This window comes from Salvelinus namaycush, chromosome 1 (genome assembly GCF_016432855.1).
Source record: "Salvelinus namaycush isolate Seneca chromosome 1, SaNama_1.0, whole genome shotgun sequence".
Classification (NCBI taxonomy): Eukaryota; Metazoa; Chordata; class Actinopteri; order Salmoniformes; family Salmonidae; genus Salvelinus; species Salvelinus namaycush.
In genome coordinates this window covers 82126601-82154238 of record NC_052307.1, presented here as the reverse complement: position 1 = coordinate 82154238, position 27638 = coordinate 82126601, and the positions used below count along the sequence as shown (strand labels likewise).

General features: G+C 41.8%; 1 protein-coding gene across 1 annotated transcript; it reads left to right on the top strand.

Moving 5' to 3' along the window:
- The first annotated feature begins 3924 nt into the window (after positions 1-3924).
- Positions 3925-26338, top strand: si:ch211-102l7.3 (inactive serine protease PAMR1). Its single transcript, XM_039000420.1, has 11 exons — positions 3925-4087; positions 4824-4949; positions 7981-8095; positions 8356-8573; positions 8814-8921; positions 11383-11583; positions 20777-21004; positions 21475-21541; positions 23342-23604; positions 24013-24329; positions 25766-26338. Exons 1-11 carry the CDS (start codon positions 3958-3960, stop codon positions 26336-26338), a joined length of 2346 nt encoding a protein of 781 aa, XP_038856348.1. The 5' UTR covers positions 3925-3957.
- Positions 26339-27638: the final 1300 nt, after the last annotated feature.

The following is a 27638-nucleotide window of genomic DNA, read 5'->3' as shown; positions in this document are numbered from 1 at the left end:
GAAATAATATAGGACAGACACTTCAGAACAAACTTCCTTTAGATTTTTTGGGGACTATCTGTTCCATGTAGTGAATCTGTTATTCAATGTGTTTGTATGAGCAGTAAGGCCAAATACATTTTTTCATCAACTATTTGTGTTTATATTGTATTTTATACTTCAAGGGGTCTTAAAATTTCAAATTAAATAGATAAATGTTCCTTGGTATGATCTTCTTTAAACAATTCCATATAGATAGTAGAACCCCAGATTAGACAGGGTTTATTCTGTAGAGGGTTAAAGACACGTCTTTGGCACCATCACGAGATAGGGTCAGATTGGGTTTGGGGGGTTTCTTGCTATTGTAATGACCCCTGGGGGAACACGATGTGAACTGTGAACCATGAATTTACGATTCAAGCACATTACCTCCTGTTCCAATAGGATTAACCCACTCAGCAGAGTTAGTCACCAGAGAACTGTAGAATCACAGCATAGAATCACATTGGTTCCTTTTATTGTCTCTCACGTAGAACTTGCCACAAGGCACCTGGAAGTTGATGAGAGGTATCTAACCAATTATAGTCTCACAGACGATTGCTACCCTAAACCCTCTTCCAGTGCACACATGCTATACTTAAGCAATAAGGCCCGAGGAGTTGTTATATCTTGGCCAATATACCACACCTAAAGTCCGTTCTTAGGACACAGCCCTTAGCAGTGATACATTGGCTATATACCACAAACCCCTGAGGTGCCATATTGCCATTGTAAACTGTTTACCAACATAAATATGACTGTAAATTAGTTTTGCATCATACCCGTGGCATATCGTCTGATATACACACTGCTAGAATGCTGTTTCAGCATCCAGGACCCAAACTACTGTACCTAGTTTATAATGTAGCTACGGCTGCGTTTACACAGGCAGCACAATTCTGATATTTTGCCCAATCATTGGCAAAAGAGCTGATCTGATTGGTCAAAAGACCAATGAGTGAGAAAAAAATATATTAGAAATGGTCTGCCAGGTTAAACTCAGCGTTAGAGCCCTAGTCAAACAAATGTGATAACCAGATCTGTGAGATAGCAGAGGTAAGCTTCATACTGATAACTTTATCCCCAAAAACCATTCTTCCAGTACAGAGAGGAAACATTAAAACGTACAGATGAGGGGTCCTTGTTTTGTGTTGCGTTCAAACCGTAGCTAAATATTATTTTGGCAAGTATATGTCATGAATCCAAACGTGCATTCATGTAGACTATAGAGCATGCTATTTTACTGAAGCAGTAATCATAGACAAATGAATGCCATGCCTCGTGACATGTTTCTTTATTTAACTAGGCAAGTCAGTTAAGAACAAATTCCTATTTTCAATGACTGCCTAGGAACACTGCCTTGTTCAGGGGCAGAACGACAGATTTTTACCTTGTCAGCTCAAGGATTTTAGAGTCCAACGCTCTAACCACTAGGCTACCTTGATTCACAACATGCAAGTCTCTTTATGTGTAACTCCCTTGATACGACATTGCTTGTTCTTTTGAGTTTAGGCTGGGTATCATGTGTTGTGCAGGTATGTGTTAATACATGTGTGAATTGGAAATGTGTTTCTTTTTGCATATCCCAACTCTCCCTGTGTCACGACTTCCACCGAACTCGGCTCCTCTCCTTGTTTGGGCGGCGTTCGGCAATCGACGTCACCGGCTTTCTAACCATCGCTGCTCCATTTCTCATATGTCCATTTGTTTTGTCTTGTTCCATACACACCTGGTTTTCATTCCATAATCACACTGCATGTATTTAGTCCTCTGTTCCCCTCCATGTCTTTGTGTGTAATTGTTTCGTGTTACGTGGTTATCGTTACTCGCCAAACTGGGTTTTCATATTTCCGTGTTTTTTGCACACAGTTTGTATTTTGTATTTTGTATCTTGCATTTATCGCGCCTTACACTTTTGCCTTGTGGGCTAGAGGTTTTCAAGAAGCTGCGTTCTTCTGTTATTTTCTCTACTGCCATAATAAAGTGTGTTCAATGCTCCCTGCTCTCCTGCACCTGACTTCTCCACCAGCAGCGCACAGCCCTGACACCCTGAGACACCCTCAGGGAATGGGGTCACGACCAGGGTCAGCCATTGTCAACAGTGATCCTGGAGCAATTATGGTTCTGTGCCTTGCTCAAGGGCACATTCTTCAACTTGCCGGGCTCGGGGATTCGATCTAGCGACCTTTCGGTTACTGACCCAAGGCTCTAACCGTTAGGCTACTTGCCAGGCTAAAATGGGCTTTAGGAAATACAGTGGGGCAAAAAAGTATTTAGTCAGCCACCAATTGTGCAAGTTCTCCCACTTAAAAAGATGAGAGAGGCCTTTAATTTTCATCATAGGTACACTTCAACTATGACAGACAAAATGAGGAAAAAAAATCCAGAAAATCACATTGTAGGATTTTTAATGAATTTATTTGCAAATTATGGTGGAAAATAAGTATTTGGTCACCTACAAACAAGCAAGATTTCTGGCTCTCACAGACCTGTAACTTCTTCTTTAAGAGGCTCCTCTGTCCTCCACTCATTACCTGTATTAATGGCACCTGTTTGAACTTGTTATCAGTATAAAAGACACCTGTCCACAACCTCAAACAGTCACACTCCAAACTCCACTATGGCCAAGACCAAAGAGCTGTCAAAGGACACTAGAAACAAAATTGTAGACCTGCACCAGGCTGGGAAGACTGAATCTGCAATAGGTAAGCAGCTTGGTTTGAAGAAATCAACTGTGGGAGCAATTATTAGGAAATGGAAGACATACAAGACCACTGATAATCTCCCTTGATCTGGGGCTCCACGCAAGATCTCACCCCGTGGTGTCAAAATGATCACAAGAACGGTGAGCAAAAATCCCAGAACCACATGGGGGGACCTAGTGAATGACCTGCAGAGAGCTGGGACCAAAGTAACAAAGCCTACCATCAGTATCACGCTACGCCGCCAGGGACTCAAATCCTGCAGTGCCAGACGTGTCCCCCTGCTTAAGCCAGTACATGTCCAGGCCCGTCTGAAGTTTGCTAGAGAGCATTTGGATGATCCAGAAGAAGATTGGGAGAATGTCATATGGTCAGATGAAACCAAAATAGAACTTTTTGGTAAAAACTCAACTCGTTGTGTTTGGAGGACAAAGAATGCTGAGTTGCATCCAAAGAACACCATACCTACTGTGAAGCATGGGGGTGGAAACATCATGCTTTGGGGCTGTTTTTCTGCAAAGGGACCAGGACGACTGATCCTTGTAAAGGACAGAATGAATGGGGCCATGTATCGTGAGATTTTGAGTGAAAACCTCCTTCCATCAGCAAGGGCATTGAAGATGAAACGTGGCTGGGTCTTTCAGCATGACAATGATCCCAAACACACCGCCCGGGCAACGAAGGAGTGGCTTCGTAAGAAGCATTTCAAGGTCCTGGAGTGGCCTAGCCAGTCTCCAGATCTCAACCCCATAGAAAATCTTTGGAGGGAGTGGAAAGTCCGTGTTGCCCAGCAACAGCCCCAAAACATCACTGCTCTAGAGGAGATCTGCATGGAGGAATGGGCCAAAATACCAGCAACAGTGTGTGAAAACCTTGTGAAGACTTACAGAAAACGTTTGACCTCTGTCATTGCCAACAAAGGGTATATAACAAAGTATTGAGATAAACTTTTGTTATTGACCAAATACTTATTTTCCACCATAATTTGCAAATAAATTCATAAAAAATCCTACAATGTGATTTTCTGGATTTTTTTTCTCATTTTGTCTGTCATAGTTGAAGTGTACCTATGATGAAAATGACAGGCCTCTCTCATCTTTTTAAGTGGGAGAACTTGCACAGTTGGTGGCTGACTAAATACTTTTTTGCCCCACTGTACATTTGATTGACTGATTGATTGGTTTTAGATTCCAGTGGTGTGGTGGATGACAAGTGTCCCAGCTCAGAGTGGAACCACATGTGTAGGGACTGTTGTGAGTACCAGCTGATCCAGTGTAGATGTCCTTCCCAGGGGGCACAGGTGGGCTACTCCGTCCCCTGCTGCCGCAACCAACTGGACCAGTGTGACCCCTGCATCATCCACCCTGGTAAACAACCTATCAGACCTCTACCAAAGATACTGGTAACTAACCCCAAGATATCTCATCGTTGTCGTTTCCAGTGGGAGCAAATGAAGCATATTGGGCAGAACAGGCATGGAGGTGGGCAGAACCAAGCATGACCTAGCGAGATCCTGTTGTCATGTTTTAGCATATTTGCATATTTCTGCTAGGTAACACCTTTGTGAAGTGTTCATGTGCAATAATTCAATGCATTCCTTGTAAACAAAACAATTTTTTAAAACTTTGGCAAAGGGTCAAGTACACAAAACTTGTTCATAACAGATTGTAATTTGGGAAGAGAACTGTATTGACACCAAGTTTAATTTAGCTCCATTTTCTCCCACGTTCCGCCCCTGGACTTCCTCCCATCACCAAATTTGGTGGTGAGAAGAAGCTCTAAACGGACACTTCAGATTTCTACATCCTGTGAGACGTCTGTCTCCTTCTTTTAATCTCTACTGCTTCCCTGTGACTCCCTTCCAGCTTTCTTACCCAATACAACTGTTTGTACACAGACATTTTCCTTCTTATTCTTCACATGTTGATAATGCTTTACGTTGATATGTTATTACAAGGATTCACTTTTTCTTACAGATTTATAAACGTTTAATTAACCGAAACATTGAAAGTGATAAAACATTGGTTGAAATTGCATGTCATTTAGCTGCTTGCAGAACAGTGATCTGATCCCCTGGCTCCCCTGTTTCTCCTCTTCCCTCAGGCTGCAGTCTGTTTGAGAACTGTAAAACCTGTCACAATGGGACGTGGGAGGCCAAGGATGATTTCTTCATCCGAGGGAGATTCTGTACGGACTGTCGTCAGGGCTGGGCAGGTGGAGACTGCAAGAGTGAGTCAGCTGTTTCAGGGGTAGAGCATTTTCTAAATTACAGTCCTTGGGAGTTTCTCACTTGTTTCATTGCCAGTGTTGGGGAGTAGTGAACTACAATGAAATGTTGGTACCGTTTTAGTAGTTAAATACTTTTTAGCCATATAATGTTAGTGGTGTAGCTAACTACTGGAACTACACACTACTTTTTAGCCATATAGTGGTGAATCTAACTACTGGAACTACACACTACTTTTTAGCCATATAGTGGTGTATCTAACTACTGGAACTACACACTACTTTTTAGCCATATAGTGGTGAATCTAACTACTGGAACTACACACTACTTTTTAGCCATATAGTGGTGAATCTAACTACTGGAACTACACACTACTTTTTAGCCATATAGTGGTGAATCTAACTACTGGAACTACACACTACTTTTTAGCCATATAGTGGTGAATCTAACTACTGGAACTACACACTACTTTTTAGCCATATAGTGGTGAATCTAACTACTGGAACTACACACTACTTTTTAGCCATATAGTGGTGAATCTAACTACTGGAACTACACACCACTTTTTAGCCATATAGTGGTGTATCTAACTACTGGAACTACACACTACTTTTTAACCATATAGTGGTGAATCTAACTACTGGAACTACACACTACTTTTTAACCATATAGTGGTGTATCTAACAACTGGAACTACACACTACTTTTTAGCCATACAGTGGTGAATCCAACTACTGGAACTACACACTACTTTTTAGCCATATAGTGGTGAATCTAACTACTGGAACTACACACTACTTTTTAGCCATATAGTGGTGAATCTAACTACTGGAACTACACACTACTTTTTAGCCATATAGTGGTGAATCTAACTACTGGAACTACACACTACTTTTTAGCCATATAGTGGTGAATCTAACTACTGGAACTACACACTACTTTTTAGCCATATAGTGGTGAATCTAACTACTGGAACTAAACACTACTTTTTAACCATATAGTGGTGAATCTAACTACTGGAACTACACACTACTTTTTAGCCATATAGTGGTGAATCTAACTACTGGAACTACACACGACTTTTTAGCCATATAGTGGTGAATCTAACTACTGGAACTACACACTACTTTTTAGCCATATAGTGGTGAATCTAACTACTGGAACTAAACACTACTTTTTAGCCATATAGTGGTGAATCTAACTACTGGAACTACACACTACTTTTTAGCCATATAGTGGTGTATCTAACTACTGGAACTACACACTACTTTTTAGTCATATAGTGGTGAATCTAACTACTGGAACTACACACTACTTTTTAGTCATATAGTGGTGAATGTAACTACTGGAACTACACACTACTTTTTAGCCATATAGTGGTGTATCTAACTACTGGAACTACACACTACTTTTTAGCCATATAGTGGTGAATCTAACTACTGGAACTACACACTACTTTTTAGTCATATAGTGGTGAATCTAACTACTGGAACTACACACTACTTTTTAGCCATATAGTAGTGAATCTAACTACTGGAACTACACACTACTTTTTAGCCATATAGTGGTGAATCTAACTACTGGAACTACACACTACTTTTTAGCCATATAGTGGTGAATCTAACTACTGGAACTACACACTACTTTTTAGCCATATAGTGGTGAATCTAACTACTGGAACTACACACTACTTTTTAGCCATATAGTGGTGAATCTAACTACTGGAACTACACACTACTTTTTAGCCATATAGTGGTGTATCTAACTACTGGAACTACACACTACTTTTTAACCATATAGTGGTGAATCTAACTACTGGAACTACACACTACTTTTTAACCATATAGTGGTGTATCTAACAACTGGAACTACACACTACTTTTTAGCCATACAGTGGTGAATCTAACTACTGGAACTACACACTACTTTTTAGCCATATAGTGGTGAATCTAACTACTGGAACTACACACTACTTTTTAGCCATATAGTGGTGAATCTAACTACTGGAACTACACACTACTTTTTAGCCATATAGTGGTGAATCTAACTACTGGAACTACACACTACTTTTTAGCCATATAGTGGTGAATCTAACTACTGGAACTACACACTACTTTTTAGCCATATAGTGGTGAATCTAACTACTGGAACTAAACACTACTTTTTAGCCATATAGTGGTGAATCTAACTACTGGAACTACACACTACTTTTTAGCCATATAGTGGTGAATCTAACTACTGGAACTACACACTACTTTTTAGCCATATAGTGGTGAATCTAACTACTGGAACTACACACTACTTTTTAGCCATATAGTGGTGAATCTAACTACTGGAACTACACACTACTTTTTAACCATATAGTGGTGAATCTAACTACTGGAACTACACACTACTTTTTAGCCATATAGTGGTGAATCTAACTACTGGAACTACACACTACTTTTTAACCATATAGTGGTGAATCTAACTACTGGAACTACACACTACTTTTTAGCCATATAGTGGTGAATCTAACTACTGGAACTACACACTACTTTTTTTGCTAAAAGAAAATGTGTGAAGTAGGCAATAATTTCCTTACTTTTTCGGCATCAGACCTGTCTAATTCATCCGACCTGCCTAATTCATCCGACCTGCCTAATTCATCTGACCTGCCTAATTCCTCAGACCTGTCTAATTCTCACTTAAAACATAGTTTGTATGTTTAATAGGCTAAATTACACACTATGTAATCCCCTGACTCCAGAGTGATCTGTTCTTGCTGTATTCTATGACATTTCATATTTATATATGATGAATCACAAAGTAACTTCAGTTAAGTAAGCTATGTTTATAACTTTAGTGTAGCTTAACTTAACTTCTGCCAATGTGATGTAATTGGTAGCTTGGTAAATTATATTTTCATAGGAGCTTCCCCAACACTGTTCATTACACATTTACTTGAATGACTTGCTGCAAACATCTATGTTGTAATCTATAGTCATCTTGTGTTGCATTATGGAAGCTCGGAGTATGTGTTCTTGTCCCTAGCATGTGGAGGGGTGATTCGTAGAGTCCAGGGCCACATCATGCTGGAGAGTTACCCCATTAATGCGCACTGTGAGTGGAGGGTGCAGGTAGAGAGAGGGGAGAACGTGGAGCTCAGGTGGGTCCCTGAAATGATTATACTGTACTATACTGTCAAATTCAATGAATCTCTCATTGTCTTTCATGAAGTTGAATGTTATTCTATGAGGAAGTTGTCTGTCACAATCCAGTCGCAGCTTTCATGGACCTGTACTGAAAAAACTTGTTTTAAAAGGGTAGTAAGAGGATGTCCTAATATGGACACTATAAAGATGAATATCTTATCCTACTTAACAGCCAAACATGATGATAACAAAGACCTTGTTTGGATCCCCTCAGGTTCTCCATGCTTAGTCTAGAGCCTGACCACAACTGTCACTATGACTACGTGGAGCTGCGGGATGGTGACAGCCTGAGCTCCCCCGTCATTGGCCGGTTTTGTGGGAATGAGCTGCCTCCACCAATCAGAACCTCTGGAAGCAGGCTGCACGTCCTGTTTGTTTCAGACGGCTACAACAACTTTGATGGCTTCTTTGCCGCTTTTCAGCAGAGCTCAGGTAGCTACAGGCAGGTTTTATTGTAGAAAAAATGTACATGTAAAATGTTTTATTGCCATTATGAACAAGACTTCAGCATAGATGTTGCATGTCCTTATATGGTTAAATTTTGGCCAAGATGATTTAAATGATTTCAATCTATCAGCCTGTCGGTTGGTCAGCCTGTCTGCTGCTCAGCCTATTATTCATGAATAATTTGTCTAATTGTCTGTTTGTTTTATATTTGCTGCTCCCTTGCAGCGTGCAGCCCCTCCCCTTGTCAGCACCATGGAACCTGTTTGCTGGACCCAGTACAGTCTTTTCGCTGTGCATGTCTGGCAGGCTACACAGGTCAACTGTGTGAGAATGGTTAGTGATCCGTCTGGTAGCCATAACCTCATTTCCTCCCCAAACAAAGTGAGTTATTAATTTCATTCAGGTATTATAAAACCTAGTTCTACTGCTTCCTGGGAGGAGAACCTTTTACTGCAGTGGGTTATATCAGGGTCACACAGAACCTTTTACTGCAGTGGGTTATATCAGGGTCACACAGAACCTTTTACTGCAGTGGGTTATATCAGGGTCACACAGAACCTTTTACTGCAGTGGGTTATATCAGGGTCACACAGAACCTTTTACTGCAGTGGGTTATATCAGGGTCATACAGAACCTTTTACTGCAGTTGGTTATATCAGGGTCATACAGAACCTTTTACTGCAGTGGGTTATATCAGGGTCATACAGAACCTTTTACTGCAGTGGGTTATATCAGGGTCATACAGAACCTTTTACTGCAGTGGGCTAAATCAGGGTCACACAGAACCTTTTACTGCAGTGGGCTAAATCAGGGTCACACAGAACCTTTTACTGCAGTGGGTTATATCAGGGTCACACAGAACCTTTTACTGCAGTGGGTTATATCAGGGTCATACAGAACCTTTTACTGCAGTGGGTTATATCAGGGTCATACAGAACCTTTTACTGCAGTGGGTTATATCAGGGTCATACAGAACCTTTTACTGCAGTGGGTTATATCAGGGTCATACAGAACCTTTTACTGCAGTGGGTTATATCAGGGTCATACAGAACCTTTTACTGCAGTGGGTTATATCAGGGTCATACAGAACCTTTTACTGCAGTGGGTTATATCAGGGTCACACAGAACCTTTTACTGCAGTGGGTTATATCAGGGTCATACAGAACCTTTTACTGCAGTGGGTTATATCAGGGTCATACAGAACCTTTTACTGCAGTGGGCTGAATCAGGATCATACAGAACCTTTTACTGCAGTGGGTTATATCAGGGTCATACAGAACCTTTTACTGCAGTGGGTTATATCAGGGTCATACAGAACCTTTTACTGCAGTGGGTTATATCAGGGTCACACAGAACCTTTTACTGCAGTGGGTTATATCAGGGTCATACAGAACCTTTTACTGCAGTTGGTTATATCAGGGTCACACAGAACCTTTTACTGCAGTGGGTTATATCAGGGTCATACAGAACCTTTTACTGCAGTGGGTTATATCAGGGTCATACAGAACCTTTTACTGCAGTGGGTTATATCAGGGTCACACAGAACCTTTTACTGCAGTGGGTTATATCAGGGTCATACAGAACCTTTTACTGCAGTGGGTTATATCAGGGTCATACAGAACCTTTTACTGCAGTGGGTTATATCAGGGTCATACAGGACCTTTTACTGCAGTGGGTTATATCAGGGTCATACAGAACCTTTTACTGCAGTGGGTTATATCAGGGTCACACAGAACCTTTTACTGCAGTGGGCTGAATCAGGGTCATACAGGACCTTTTACTGCAGTGGGTTATATCAGGGTCATACAGAACCTTTTACTGCAGTGGGTTATATCAGGGTCACACAGAACCTTTTACTGCAGTGGGTTATATCAGGGTCATACAGAACCTTTTACTGCAGTGGGTTATATCAGGGTCATACAGAACCTTTTACTGCAGTGGGTTATATCAGGGTCATACAGGACCTTTTACTGCAGTGGGTTATATCAGGGTCATACAGAACCTTTTACTGCAGTGGGTTATATCAGGGTCATACAGAACCTTTTACTGCAGTGGGTTATATTTTTATCTATTTATTTCACCTTTATTTAACCAGGTAAGCAAGTTGAGAACAAGTTCTCATTTCCAACCTCAACCTGGTCAAGATAAAGTAAAGCAGTTCGACACATACAACAACACAGAGTTACACATGGAGTAAAACAAACATACAGTCAATAATACAGTAGAACAAAAAATAAGTATATACAATGTGAGCAAATGAGCTGAGATAAGGGAGGTGAAGGCAAAAAAAAGGCCATTGTGGCGAAGTAAATACAGTATAGCAAGTAAAACACTGGAATGGTAGATTTGCAGTGGAAGAATGTGCAAAGTAGAGATAGAAATATCAGGGTCACACATAGTCTTTCATGGTAGTCTTAAACAAATCTACATTGAAAGAGAAGTATGCACCTCACATGGTTATGGGCTTAAAAAAAGAAGACACCTGTACAATGTCAGATATGGAGTTGAAATGTCTTCAATTTTGAGTGTGCATCACAATATTACACTTTATATGCACAGGAGACTGACATATAACAAAACTGTTTGACATAGAAACACCAGATTATCATCAGTTACATTTTTTGTAAATCTTTATTAAAAATATAACATTCCACCCATGAGGCCAAAGGGGGCGCTATTGGTCACTGACTGCAGGAAAAGGCTACGGGTCATTTCAGGAGTCCAGACCAAACTGGTGATGGTTGATATAATATTTCTACACAGACAACACTTAGTCTCTCTCTCTGCCTTCCAGTTGCTAGGAGTCAGGTGTGTGTGTTGCCAGCGAGGCCCGTGAACGGGGAGCTCCTCTCTGTGTACGGCCTGGAGGATGAGCTCCTGGCTGTTCAGTACCTGTGCCACCCACCCTACACACTGACTGGCACCCCCCAGAGGACCTGCCTGCCCAACGCCACCTGGAGTGGCACGGTGCCCATCTGTGGGAAGGTAGAAAAAGGTAAAGTTAAAGATCATGTAAATGAATGGATCAACTGTATTGATCCCCTCCACAGACAGGAATGTTGCAGACCTGAGTACTGATGGAACAGGTGCATTACATTAGATGATGCCTCACGTGTCAATAAAAGAAACTACACAAGAAAAACAAGAAGTGAGTACACAAGAAAAACAAGAAGAGAGTACACAAGGAAAACAAGAAGAGGGTACACAAGGAAAACAAGAAGAGAGTACACAAGGAAAACAAGAAGAGAGTACACAAGGAAAACAAGAAGAGAGTACAGAAGGAAAACAAGAAGAGAGTACACAAGGAAAACAAGAAGAGAGTACACAAGGAAAACAAGAGAGTACACAAGGAAAACAAGAAGAGAGTACACAAGGAAAACAAGAAGAGAGTACACAAGGAAAACAAGAAGAGGGGTACACAAGGAAAACAAGAAGAGGGTACACAAGGAAAACAAGAAGAGAGTACACAAGGAAAACAAGAAGAGAGTACACAAGGAAAACAAGAAGAGGGTACACAAGGAAAACAAGAAGAGGGTACACAAGGAAAACAAGAAGAGAGTACACAAGGAAAACAAGAAGAGAGTACAGAAGGAAAACAAGAAGAGAGTACACAAGGAAAACAAGAAGAGAGTACACAAGGAAAACAAGAAGAGAGTACACAAGGAAAACAAGAAGAGGGTACACAAGGAAAACAAGAAGAGAGTACACAAGGAAAACAAGAAGAGGGTACACAAGGAAAACAAGAAGAGAGTACACAAGGAAAACAAGAAGAGGGTACACAAGGAAAACAAGAAGAGGTACACAAGGAAAACAAGAAGAGGGTACACAAGGAAAACAAGAAGAGAGTACACAAGGAAAACAAGAAGAGGGTACACAAGGAAAACAAGAAGAGAGTACACAAGGAAAACAAGAAGAGAGTACACAAGGAAAACAAGAAGAGGGTACACAAGGAAAACAAGAAGAGGGTACACAAGGAAAACAAGAAGAGGGTACACAAGGAAAACAAGAAGAGAGTACACAAGGAAAACAAGAAGAGAGTACACAAGGAAAACAAGAAGAGAGTACACAAGGAAAACAAGAAGAGGGTACACAAGGAAAACAAGAAGAGAGTACACAAGGAAAACAAGAAGAGAGTACACAAGGAAAACAAGAAGAGAGTACACAAGGAAAACAAGAAGAGAGTACACAAGGAAAACAAGAAGAGAGTACACAAGGAAAACAAGAAGAGGGTACACAAGGAAAACAAGAAGAGGGTACACAAGGAAAACAAGAAGAGAGTACACAAGGAAAACAAGAAGAGAGTACACAAGGAAAACAAGAAGAGAGTACACAAGGAAAACAAGAAGAGAGTACACAAGGAAAACAAGAAGAGGGTACACAAGGAAAACAAGAAGGGGTACACAAGGAAAACAAGAAGAGAGTACACAAGGAAAACAAGAAGAGAGTACACAAGGAAAACAAGAAGAGAGTACACAAGGAAAACAAGAAGAGAGTACACAAGGAAAACAAGAAGAGAGTACACAAGGAAAACAAGAAGAGAGTACACAAGGAAAACAAGAAGAGAGTACACAAGGAAAACAAGAGAGTACACAAGGAAAACAAGAAGAGGTACACAAGGAAAACAAGAAGAGGGTACACAAGGAAAACAAGAAGAGAGTACACAAGGAAAACAAGAAGAGAGTACACAAGGAAAACAAGAAGAGAGTACACAAGGAAAACAAGAAGAGAGTACACAAGGAAAACAAGAAGAGGGTACACAAGGAAAACAAGAAGAGAGTACACAAGGAAAACAAGAAGAGAGTACACAAGGAAAACAAGAAGAGGGTACACAAGGAAAACAAGAAGAGAGTACACAAGGAAAACAAGAAGAGAGTACACAAGGAAAACAAGAAGAGTACACAAGGAAAACAAGTAGAGAGTACACAAGGAAAACAAGAAGAGAGTACAGAAGGAAAACAAGAAGAGAGTACACAAGGAAAACAAGAAGAGAGTACACAAGGAAAACAAGAAGAGAGTACACAAGGAAAACAAGAAGAGGGTACACAAGGAAAACAAGAAGAGAGTACACAAGGAAAACAAGAAGAGGTACACAAGGAAAACAAGAAGAGGTACACAAGGAAAACAAGAGAGTACACAAGGAAAACAAGAAGAGGGTACACAAGGAAAACAAGAAGAGAGTACACAAGGAAAACAAGAGAGTACACAAGGAAAACAAGAGAGTACACAAGGAAAACAAGAAGAGGGTACACAAGGAAACAAGAAGAGGGTACACAAGGAAAACAAGAAGAGAGTACACAAGGAAAACAAGAAGAGGGTACACAAGGAAAACAAGAAGAGGGTACACAAGGAAAACAAGAAGAGAGTACACAAGGAAAACAAGAAGAGGGTACACAAGGAAAACAAGAAGAGAGTACACAAGGAAAACAAGAAGAGAGTACACAAGGAAAACAAGAAGAGGGTACACAAGGAAAACAAGAAGAGAGTACACAAGGAAAACAAGAAGAGAGTACACAAGGAAAACACGAAGAGAGTACACAAGGAAAACAAGAAGAGGGTACACAAGGAAAACAAGAAGAGGGTACACAAGGAAAACAAGAAGAGAGTACACAAGGAAAACAAGAAGAGAGTACACAAGGAAAACAAGAGAGTACACAAGGAAAACAAGAGAGTACACAAGGAAAACAAGAAGAGGGTACACAAGGAAAACAAGAAGAGAGTACACAAGGAAAACAAGAAGAGAGTACACAAGGAAAACAAGAGAGTACACAAGGAAAACAAGAGAGTACACAAGGAAAACAAGAAGAGGGTACACAAGGAAAACAAGAAGAGAGTACACAAGGAAAACAAGAAGAGAGTACACAAGGAAAACAAGAGAGTACACAAGGAAAACAAGAAGAGAGTACACAAGGAAAACAAGAGAGTACACAAGGAAAACAAGAAGAGAGTACACAAGGAAAACAAGAAGAGGGTACACAAGGAAAACAAGAAGAGAGTACACAAGGAAAACAAGAAGAGAGTACACAAGGAAAACAAGAGAGTACACAAGGAAAACAAGAAGAGGGTACACAAGGAAAACAAGAAGAGAGTACACAAGGAAAACAAGAAGAGAGTACACAAGGAAAACAAGAAGAGGGTACACAAGGAAAACAAGAAGAGAGTACACAAGGAAAACAAGAAGAGAGTACACAAGGAAAACAAGAAGAGAGTACACAAGGAAAACAAGAAGAGGGTACACAAGGAAAACAAGAAGAGAGTACACAAGGAAAACAAGAAGAGAGTACACAAGGAAAACAAGAAGAGGGTACACAAGGAAAACAAGAAGAGAGTACACAAGGAAAACAAGAAGAGAGTACACAAGGAAAACAAGAAGAGGGTACACAAGGAAAACAAGAAGAGAGTACACAAGGAAAACAAGAAGAGAGTACACAAGGAAAACAAGAAGAGGGTACACAAGGAAAACAAGAAGAGAGTACACAAGGAAAACAAGAAGAGAGTACACAAGGAAAACAAGAAGAGGGTACACAAGGAAAACAAGAAGAGAGTACACAAGGAAAACAAGAAGAGAGTACACAAGGAAAACAAGAAGAGGTACACAAGGAAAACAAGAGAGTACACAAGGAAAACAAGAAGAGAGTACACAAGGAAAACAAGAAGAGAGTACACAAGGAAAACAAGAGAGTACACAAGGAAAACAAGAAGAGGGTACACAAGGAAAACAAGAAGAGGGTACACAAGGAAAACAAGAAGAGAGTACACAAGGAAAACAAGAAGAGGGTACACAAGGAAAACAAGAAGAGAGTACACAAGGAAAACAAGAGAGTACACAAGGAAAACAAGAAGAGGGTACACAAGGAAAACAAGAAGAGAGTACACAAGGAAAACAAGAGAGTACACAAGGAAAACAAGAGAGTACACAAGGAAAACAAGAAGAGGGTACACAAGGAAAACAAGAAGAGAGTACACAAGGAAAACAAGAAGAGAGTACACAAGGAAAACAAGAAGAGAGTACACAAGGAAAACAAGAGAGTACACAAGGAAAACAAGAAGAGGGTACACAAGGAAAACAAGAAGAGAGTACACAAGGAAAACAAGAAGAGAGTACACAAGGAAAACAAGAAGAGGGTACACAAGGAAAACAAGAAGAGAGTACACAAGGAAAACAAGAAGAGGGTACACAAGGAAAACAAGAAGAGAGTACACAAGGAAAACAAGAAGAGAGTACACAAGGAAAACAAGAAGAGGGTACACAAGGAAAACAAGAAGAGGGTACACAAGGAAAACAAGAAGAGAGTACACAAGGAAAACAAGAAGAGAGTACACAAGGAAAACAAGAAGAGGGTACACAAGGAAAACAAGAAGAGAGTACACAAGGAAAACAAGAAGAGAGTACACAAGGAAAACAAGAAGAGGGTACACAAGGAAAACAAGAAGAGAGTACACAAGGAAAACAAGAAGAGAGTACACAAGGAAAACAAGAAGAGGGTACACAAGGAAAACAAGAAGAGAGTACACAAGGAAAACAAGAAGAGAGTACACAAGGAAAACAAGAAGAGGGTACACAAGGAAAACAAGAAGAGAGTACACAAGGAAAACAAGAAGAGAGTACACAAGGAAAACAAGAAGAGAGTACACAAGGAAAACAAGAGAGTACACAAGGAAAACAAGAAGAGGGTACACAAGGAAAACAAGAAGAGGGTACACAAGGAAAACAAGAAGAGAGTACACAAGGAAAACAAGAAGAGGGTACACAAGGAAAACAAGAAGAGAGTACACAAGGAAAACAAGAGAGTACACAAGGAAAACAAGAAGAGGGTACACAAGGAAAACAAGAAGAGAGTACACAAGGAAAACAAGAGAGTACACAAGGAAAACAAGAGAGTACACAAGGAAAACAAGAAGAGGGTACACAAGGAAAACAAGAAGAGAGTACACAAGGAAAACAAGAAGAGAGTACACAAGGAAAACAAGAAGAGAGTACACAAGGAAAACAAGAGAGTACACAAGGAAAACAAGAAGAGGGTACACAAGGAAAACAAGAAGAGAGTACACAAGGAAAACAAGAAGAGAGTACACAAGGAAAACAAGAAGAGGGTACACAAGGAAAACAAGAAGAGAGTACACAAGGAAAACAAGAAGAGAGTACACAAGGAAAACAAGAAGAGGGTACACAAGGAAAACAAGAAGAGAGTACACAAGGAAAACAAGAAGAGGGTACACAAGGAAAACAAGAAGAGGGTACACAAGGAAAACAAGAAGAGAGTACACAAGGAAAACAAGAAGAGAGTACACAAGGAAAACAAGAAGAGAGTACACAAGGAAAACAAGAGAGTACACAAGGAAAACAAGAAGAGGGTACACAAGGAAAACAAGAAGAGAGTACACAAGGAAAACAAGAAGAGGGTACACAAGCAAAACAAGAAGAGGGTACACAAGGAAAACAAGAAGAGAGTACACAAGGAAAACAAGAAGAGGGTACACAAGGAAAACAAGAAGAGAGTACACAAGGAAAACAAGAGAGTACACAAGGAAAACAAGAGAGTACACAAGGAAAACAAGAGAGTACACAAGGAAAACAAGAAGAGGGTATACAAGGAAAACAAGAAGAGAGTACACAAGGAAAACAAGAGAGTACACAAGGAAAACAAGAGAGTACACAAGGAAAACAAGAAGAGGGTACACAAGGAAAACAAGAAGAGGGTACACAAGGAAAACAAGAAGAGAGTACACAAGGAAAACAAGAAGAGGGTACACAAGGAAAACAAGAAGAGGGTACACAAGGAAAACAAGAAGAGAGTACACAAGGAAAACAAGAAGAGGGTACACAAGGAAAACAAGAAGAGAGTACACAAGGAAAACAAGAAGAGAGTACACAAGGAAAACAAGAAGAGTACACAAGGAAAACAAGAAGAGAGTACACAAGGAAAACAAGAAGAGAGTACACAAGGAAAACAAGAAGAGAGTACACAAGGAAAACAAGAAGAGGGTACACAAGGAAAACAAGAAGAGGGTACACAAGGAAAACAAGAAGAGAGTACACAAGGAAAACAAGAAGAGAGTACACAAGGAAAACAAGAGAGTACACAAGGAAAACAAGAGAGTACACAAGGAAAACAAGAAGAGGGTACACAAGGAAAACAAGAAGAGAGTACACAAGGAAAACAAGAAGAGAGTACACAAGGAAAACAAGAGAGTACACAAGGAAAACAAGAAGAGGGTACACAAGGAAAACAAGAAGAGAGTACACAAGGAAAACAAGAAGAGAGTACACAAGGAAAACAAGAAGAGGGTACACAAGGAAAACAAGAAGAGAGTACACAAGGAAAACAAGAAGAGAGTACACAAGGAAAACAAGAAGAGGGTACACAAGGAAAACAAGAAGAGAGTACACAAGGAAAACAAGAAGAGAGTACACAAGGAAAACAAGAAGAGGGTACACAAGGAAAACAAGAAGAGAGTACACAAGGAAAACAAGAAGAGAGTACACAAGGAAAACAAGAAGAGAGTACACAAGGAAAACAAGAAGAGGGTACACAAGGAAAACAAGAAGAGGGTACACAAGGAAAACAAGAAGAGAGTACACAAGGAAAACAAGAAGAGGGTACACAAGGAAACAAGAAGAGAGTACACAAGGAAAACAAGAGAGTACACAAGGAAAACAAGAGAGTACACAAGGAAAACAAGAGAGTACACAAGGAAAACAAGAAGAGGGTACACAAGGAAAACAAGAAGAGAGTACACAAGGAAAACAAGAGAGTACACAAGGAAAACAAGAGAGTACACAAGGAAAACAAGAAGAGGGTACACAAGGAAAACAAGAAGAGGGTACACAAGGAAAACAAGAAGAGAGTACACAAGGAAAACAAGAAGAGAGTACACAAGGAAAACAAGAAGAGAGTACACAAGGAAAACAAGAAGAGGGTACACAAGGAAAACAAGAAGAGAGTACACAAGGAAAACAAGAGAGTACACAAGGAAAACAAGAGAGTACACAAGGAAAACAAGAAGAGAGTACACAAGGAAAACAAGAAGAGAGTACACAAGGAAAACAAGAAGAGAGTACACAAGGAAAACAAGAAGAGGGTACACAAGGAAAACAAGAAGAGAGTACACAAGGAAAACAAGAAGAGAGTACACAAGGAAAACACGAAGAGAGTACACAAGGAAAACAAGAAGAGGGTACACAAGGAAAACAAGAAGAGAGTACACAAGGAAAACAAGAAGAGAGTACACAAGGAAAACAAGAAGAGGGTACACAAGGAAAACAAGAAGAGGTACACAAGGAAAACAAGAAGAGAGTACACAAGGAAAACAAGAGAGTACACAAGGAAAACAAGAGAGTACACAAGGAAAACAAGAAGAGGTACACAAGGAAAACAAGAAGAGGGTACACAAGGAAAACAAGAAGAGAGTACACAAGGAAAACAAGAAGAGAGTACACAAGGAAAACAAGAGAGTACACAAGGAAAACAAGAAGAGAGTACACAAGGAAAACAAGAAGAGGGTACACAAGGAAAACAAGAAGAGAGTACACAAGGAAAACAAGAAGAGAGTACACAAGGAAAACAAGAAGAGGGTACACAAGGAAAACAAGAAGAGAGTACACAAGGAAAACAAGAAGAGGGTACACAAGGAAAACAAGAAGAGGGTACACAAGGAAAACAAGAAGAGAGTACACAAGGAAAACAAGAAGAGAGTACACAAGGAAAACAAGAAGAGAGTACACAAGGAAAACAAGAAGAGGTACACAAGGAAAACAAGAAGAGGTACACAAGGAAAACAAGAGAGTACACAAGGAAAACAAGAGAGTACACAAGGAAAACAAGAGAGTACACAAGGAAAACAAGAGAGTACACAAGGAAAACAAGAAGAGGGTACACAAGGAAAACAAGAGAGTACACAAGGAAAACAAGAGAGTACACAAGGAAAACAAGAGAGTACACAAGGAAAACAAGAAGAGGGTACACAAGGAAAACAAGAAGAGAGTACACAAGGAAAACAAGAGAGTACACAAGGAAAACAAGAGAGTACACAAGGAAAACAAGAAGAGGGTACACAAGGAAAACAAGAAGAGGGTACACAAGGAAAACAAGAAGAGAGTACACAAGGAAAACAAGAAGAGGGTACACAAGGAAAACAAGAAGAGGGTACACAAGGAAAACAAGAAGAGGGTACACAAGGAAAACAAGAAGAGAGTACACAAGGAAAACAAGAGAGTACACAAGGAAAACAAGAAGAGAGTACACAAGGAAAACAAGAAGAGAGTACACAAGGAAAACAAGAAGAGAGTACACAAGGAAAACAAGAAGAGAGTACACAAGGAAAACAAGAAGAGGGTACACAAGGAAAACAAGAAGAGAGTACACAAGGAAAACAAGAAGAGAGTACACAAGGAAAACAAGAGAGTACACAAGGAAAACAAGAAGAGAGTACACAAGGAAAACAAGAAGAGGGTACACAAGGAAAACAAGAAGAGGGTACACAAGGAAAACAAGAAGAGAGTACACAAGGAAAACAAGAAGAGGGTACACAAGGAAAACAAGAAGAGGGTACACAAGGAAAACAAGAAGAGGGTACACAAGGAAAACAAGAAGAGAGTACACAAGGAAAACAAGAAGAGAGTACACAAGGAAAACAAGAAGAGGGTACACAAGGAAAACAAGAAGAGAGTACACAAGGAAAACAAGAAGAGAGTACACAAGGAAAACACGAAGAGAGTACACAAGGAAAACAAGAAGAGGGTACACAAGGAAAACAAGAAGAGGGTACACAAGGAAAACAAGAAGAGGGTACACAAGGAAAACAAGAAGAGAGTACACAAGGAAAACAAGAGAGTACACAAGGAAAACAAGAAGAGAGTACACAAGGAAAACAAGAGAGTACACAAGGAAAACAAGAGAGTACACAAGGAAAACAAGAAGAGGGTACACAAGGAAAACAAGAAGAGAGTACACAAGGAAAACAAGAAGAGAGTACACAAGGAAAACAAGAGAGTACACAAGGAAAACAAGAAGAGAGTACACAAGGAAAACAAGAAGAGGGTACACAAGGAAAACAAGAAGAGAGTACACAAGAAAAACAAGAAGAGAGTACACAAGGAATGAACATACACAACATAGTCATGGTAGACCATTGAATGACCAGTCCATTTCTCAATACATGACTCTCCTCCATCTCTTCGTGTCTCTCAGAGCCCATTCGACCCAGTCAGAGGGGTGCAGACCCAGTCAGAGGGCTCGGGGTGTGTCCTCCTCCAGCCAGGCTGCACCATGGCTACCTCCAGCTGGTCCAAGGCTCTGGAGGAGGGCCTGACACAGTGGACTACTTCTGTAACACCTCCTACATCCTGAGTGGAGGCTCCCGGAGCACCTGTCTCCCAGATGGCTCGTGGAGTGGCCGGCAACCACTGTGTGTTAGAGGTATACTGACAGCAAACAGCCATTTAGATAAAACACCTGCACATGTTTATCCACATTTATAAACGTACTTGTTCGAGCCCTGAATGCTGATTGGCTGACAGCCGTGGTTCCAGCCCTGAATGTTAATTGTCTGAAAGCCGTGGTATATCAGACCGTGTACCACGGGTATAACAAAGCATACATTTTTACTGCTCTAATTACGTTGGTAACTAGTTTATAATAGCAATAAGGCACCTCGGGGGTTTGTGGTATATAGCCAATATATCACGGCTAAGGGCTGTGTCCAGGCACTCTTTGTTGCGTTGTGCATAAGAACAGCCCTTAGGCGTGGTATATTGGCGATATATCACACCCCCTTGGGCCTTATTGCTTAAATAACATCAGACTGTCTAGTGCTTTAGTGCTGTTGTTTAAGTTACTGGACAATGCTGTTGATTACGTGGTTAAGGGCTCTTTCTCTGTGTCCACAGCCTGTCGAGAGCCTAAGGTATCTGAGCTGGTGAGGCACAAGGTTGTGAAGCCAAAGGCCCCATCCAGGTATGACCCGTACATCCAGGTATGACCCGTACATCCAGGTATGACCCGTACATCCAGGTATGAGCCGTACATCCAGGTATGAGCCGTACATCCAGGTATGAGCCGTACATCCAGGTATGAGCCGTACACTCAGGTATGATCCGTACATCCAGGTATGAGCCGTACATCCAGGTATGACCCGTACATCCAGGTATGACCCGTACATCCAGGTATGAGCGTACACCCAGGTATGACCCGTACATCCAGGTATAACCCGTACATCCAGGTATGACCCGTACACCCAGGTATAACCCGTACACCCAGGTATAACCCGTACATCCAGGTATAACCCGTACATCCAGGTATGACCCGTACACCCAGGTATGACCCGTACATCCAGGTATGAGCCGTACACCCAGGTATGACCCGTACATCCAGGTATAACCCGTACACCCAGGTATGACCCGTACATCCAGGTATGAACCGTACATCCAGGTATAACCCGTACATCCAGGTATAACCCGTACATCCAGGTATAACCCGTACATCCAGGTATGACCCGTACATCCAGGTATGAGCCGTACACCCAGGTATGACCCGTACATCCAGGTATAACCCGTACATCCAGGTATAACCCGTACATCCAGGTATAACCCGTACACCCAGGTATGACCCGTACACCCAGGTATAACCCGTACACCCAGGTATGACCCGTACATCCAGGTATAACCCGTACATCCAGGTATGACACGTACATCCAGGTATGACCCGTACATCCAGGTATGACCCGTACATCCAGGTATGACCCGTACATCCAGGTATGACCCGTACATCCAGGTATAACCCGTACACCCAGGTATGACCCGTACATCCAGGTATAACACGTATATCCAGGTATGAGCCGTACACCCAGGTATGACCCGTACATCCAGGTATAAACCGTACATCCAGGTATGACCCGTACATCCAGGTATGACCCGTACATCCAGGTATGAAGCGTACATCCAGGTATGACCCGTACATCCAGGTATGAAGCGTACATCCAGGTATGACCCGTACACCCAGGTATGAGCCGTACATCCAGGTATGAGCCGTACATCCAGGTATGACCCGTACATCCAGGTATAACCCGTACATCCAGGTATAACCCGTACATCCAGGTATGACCCGTACATCCAGGTATGACCCGTACACCCAGGTATGAGCCGTACACCCAGGTATGACCCGTACACCCAGGTATGACCCGTACACCCAGGTATGACCCGTACATCCAGGTATGAGCCGTACATCCAGGTATGACCCGTACATCCAGGTATAACCCGTACATCCAGGTATAACCCGTACATCCAGGTATGACCCGTACATCCAGGTATGAGGCGTACATCCAGGTATGAGGCGTACTAATACTACTGTACGTCTCATGCTGACTGTTTGTATGTCAATCTGTACAAAGCCGGCACCTTGGGTGAATTTAAACACTGCTTCTGGTTTTTGAGTGAATTAGGTTTTATTTTACAGCATTGGTGTCAAACTCATTCCACAGAGGGCCGAATGTGTGCAGGTTTTTATTTTTTTCCCCTTTCAATTAAGACCTAGACAACCTGGTGAAGGGAGATCCTTATTAATTAGTGACCTTCATTCATCAATCAAGCACAAGGGAGGAGAGAACCCGCAGACACTCTGCCCTCATTGGAATGAGTTTGACACGTGTTTTACAGACAATAACTTCCCAGTAAACATTTATTCTACATCTCTTTTAAACATGCCCATTGTTAAGCTGTTCTCCTTGTACACAAACACCTTCTCTGTCCCCTACTACAGGCAGAGTCCAGTCCACGGGCTTCACACCTCGTCCAGGCATAAGGTCTATGACAGTCTCCCCCCTGGCATGGACCCACCCTCCTCAGGGAAGCTCCCCAGCACCCAAGACCCTATCCTGGGGGAATTACCCCGTGGTTTCCACCACCTGTACACTAGCATAGAGTATGAGTGTGCCTCCTCTCTCTACCAACACTACGGTAGCCCCCGGCGCACCTGTCTGAAGACTGGCAGGTGGAGCGGGCATCATGTCTCCTGCTCGCCAGGTGAGGGCAGCGCTGACTTAAAGAAAAGGAGATGTGCTCAAACTTAGCCAATGTCTTGAGGGAATGAACAGATTTGGTTTTACGAATATGGTCCCACTTTATTTGATCCATTTATACAATTCAGTACACATTAATGAAACATTTCAGATTACTGTACAAGTGTCCCTAATACATTTACATCAGTTAGCAGATGCTCCGGTTAAGTGCTTTGCTCAAGGGCACATTTGACAGATTTTTTACCTAGTTGGCTCGGGGATTTGAACCAGCAACCTTTCGGTTACTGACCAAACACTCTTAACCGCTAGGCTACCTGCCTCCACAGGTGTACATGGTAGTTAGAAACATAGTCAGAAACAACCTATTTCCTCTCCCATCTCTGACACCTACTCCTCTCTCTTTCTGTAACAGTGTGTGGTCAACTCCCAGCAGCCTTCAGCCCTCAGAACCTCACTGAGATTGGATGGCCCTGGCATGCAGCCATCTACCTCCGCTCCCACATCATCCGCAGTGCTGGCTCTGGCCTACAAGCGGCACCAGAGGAGGCCTCCTCTCCCTGGCAGCTGGCGTGCAGTGGAGCACTAGTCACCCAGCTCAGTGTGCTGGTGGCAGCTCACTGCCTGGTGGTGGCAGGAGTGGGCAAGCCGCAGTGGGTAGATCCAGCTGACATTAAAGTGGTGATGGGAATACACAGCCTGGGCCAGATGAGGACACTGAAACAACTGCAGGTGGGTGTGAGTGATGCTAAGCTAGGGGGATGCTGTATCTAGACAGGGGGTAAAAGTATCTCTTGAAGTCTGTGAACACAGTTGTGAAGCCATTATAATACTTTCTTGACAATGTGTAAAAGGGGCAATCTGCAGTTGAAACAATAACAAAGCAGGCACACCACCACTGTTTTTGGTAAAAAGCTGTGGAATGTGGATGGAGAAATGTAACCATTCTCAAATTCATAGACAGAGCTATGGATTGCAAGGGCTGACCATCCATAATGATATAAAAAATTATATTGTAACCGTATTTTGAGGCTATACAGTGTTTGTTTACATTTACGTTGTTTACAAACATTGGAGCAAAAGAAGCTTTTTGTTGAGTTCAGATGGAGTACGACAATTGAACTAAATTCATGAGGCATTTTTAAGTTATATTCTAAAAGAATGGGTATAATAATGGGTATCAATGGGTATTTATCATTCATTTATAAGTGGATGAAGGAACTGTAGATTGCTCCTTTAATGCCTACCAAAACATGCCAAGGTGATTTGTGATAGGCCCATTTTAAAGAGGCAGTCCAATTGTCTTGATTTCCATATCATATCAGATTATAAACCAACTTGTTGTTCCTCTAATACGGGTTGTGGTAGAACTGTAAAATACCATTAAAAGGTCCTGTATCCTCCACATCATCATTTCCAACAAATGCTGTAATATTTGGATATCATCAGATTTCACTGAAACACATTTCTGTCAGCATTGTAAAATCATTAGGTAAATGGAGCTTCAAGTAGGCCCATAAGGTGTTAATATGTTGGGCAATATAGTCACTTCAAATCCTGAACTGAGAAACACCTACAGGTGTAGGATCTTAATTTGAGCCAGTTTGCTACAGCAGGAAAATAATCTTGCAGCAAGAGGAAATGTGAATTATTATACGGATTATAATTAATGGACATGTTTGTTGGGGTTGATACATTTTGCATAAGGGAAATCAAGTCTGTCGTTTCAAAGTGTAAATTACAAACTTCAGAAGACTTTCTAAACCTCAAATACACTTCAAGTTTTACATTTCCAGCACTGTTCTTCTGCAACAGGGTGATCAAATTAAGATCCTGCATCTGTATGACACACTGGTATAAATCATATATTGTCATGTCAATGGGAGATGTAGGGAACTAAGGTTGGGGGTTTGTCCTAAACAATTAGACCTCCTTGCGTTATGCACAAACACTTCCCTCCGGAGAACAGATTGTAAGACTATTGTCGCCAACCTCACCGACCAAATCTCAATGCACATGGCAAGTCAGTAAGCTGTGCTTAGGTCCGGCCAAGTTGCATGCTGGGACACTTATGTGTTTAGACTGAGCCAAGCAAGCTGCCACTGCTCTAACTCTCCGCACGGCATTCATTTTGCTCCATCTGTCTCATGTCTCCTCTGATCCAACAGGTTTCCTCTGTCCTGGTCCATCCCAGCTTTGATCCTGTGACAATGGACTCGGACCTGGCCGTTCTGAAGCTACGGGACAAGGCCAAGATCAGTGAGCGTGTGCTGCCCGTGTGTCTCCCCAAAATGCAAGGCGGGGAGGTGACCGCCACACAGGGCTATGCCACAGGCTGGCTCCTTGCATCTGACTCAAGGTCCAGTTCCACACCCAGCCTAGACGCCGAGACAGCCCAGACTGGAGTGGTCGAGCTGGGGGATGTCGTTCAGTGCGAGAGGCAGTTTGCTCAGAGCGGGGCCCCTGTCACCATCACTGACAATATGCTGTGTGCAATGCGCCACCCTCTCAATCCCACCAAGCCTTGTCCCACTGTCAGTGCAGGCATTACAATCATACCATCTCCTGCCACTAAGCCATCATCTGGTCCTTCGGAGGGACAGGGGGATGATAGTGTTGTCTGGGAGCTTCTGGCTTTAGAAAGTTTTGGTTCTGAGAAATGGAACTGTGGCCCAGGGCTTTACACAGTCCATACCCGGATAAACAACTTCAAAGACTGGATACAGAAAAACATGCAGTAGATCTCTGATTTGACTCCAGTCTCAGCCACTCTCTCACCATCATTGACAGTCTGTGTTATTTTCTAACAACTCACTTACTCACTGTTGCCAGTTCCCTGAAACAGATAACAGGGCTAAGTGCTTGGCAGTGTATTCGGCTGAGCCAATTGGAAACTTCCTAAGACGAGATGTGTGGAGGACAGTCAACCCTGGCACTATTTACTATGATGTATATTTAGCACTAATTACTATTATGTACACTGAACAAAAATATAAACGCAACATGTAAAGTGTTGGTTCTATGTTTCATGAGCTGAAATAAAAGATCCCACAAAATGTTCCATATGCACAAAAGCTGAATTCTCTCAAATGTTGTACACAAATGTGTTTACATCTCTGTCAGTGAGCATTTCTCCTTTGCCAAGATAATCCATCCACCTGACAGGTGTGGCATATCAAGAAGCTGATTAAACAGCATGATCATTACACAGATGCACCTTGTGCTGGGGACAATAAAAGGTTACTTTAAAATGTGCAGTTTGGTTACAATGCCACAAATGTCTCAAGTCTTGAGGGCGAGTGCAATTGGCAGGCTGACTGCAGGAATGTCCACAATAGCTGTTGCCAGATAATTTTATGTTAATTTCTCTACCATAAACTGCCTAGGACGTTGTTTTAGAGAATTTGGTAGTACATCCAACCGGCCTCCCAACCGCAGACCATGTGTATGGTGTCGTGTGAACAGTTTGCTGATGTCAACATTGTGAACAAAGTGCCCCATGGTGGGGTTATGGTATGGGCAGGCATAAACTACGGACAATGAACACAATTGCATTGTATCGATGGCAATTTGAGTACACAGAGATACCGTATTTGTATTTATTATGGATCCCCATTAAATGCTAACAAGACAGCAGCTACTCTTCCTGGGGTCCAGCAAAATTAAGGCTGTTATACATTTTTTAAACATTATAATACATTCACAATAACGTGACGAGATCCTGAGGCCCATTGTTGTGCCATTCATCTGCCGCCATCACCTCATGTTTCAGCATGATAATGCACAGCCCCATGTCGCAAGGATCTGTACACAATTCCTGGAATCTGAAAATGTCCCAGTTCTTCCATAGCATGTAATCTCACCAGACATGTCACCCATTGAGCAAGTTTGGGATGCTCTTGATTGACGTGTACGACAATGTGTTCCAGTTCCCGCCAATAACTTCACGCAGCCATTGAAGAGGAGTGGGACAACATTCCACAAGCCACAACTAACAGCCTGATCAACTGTATGAGAAGGAGATGTGTCACGCTGCATGAG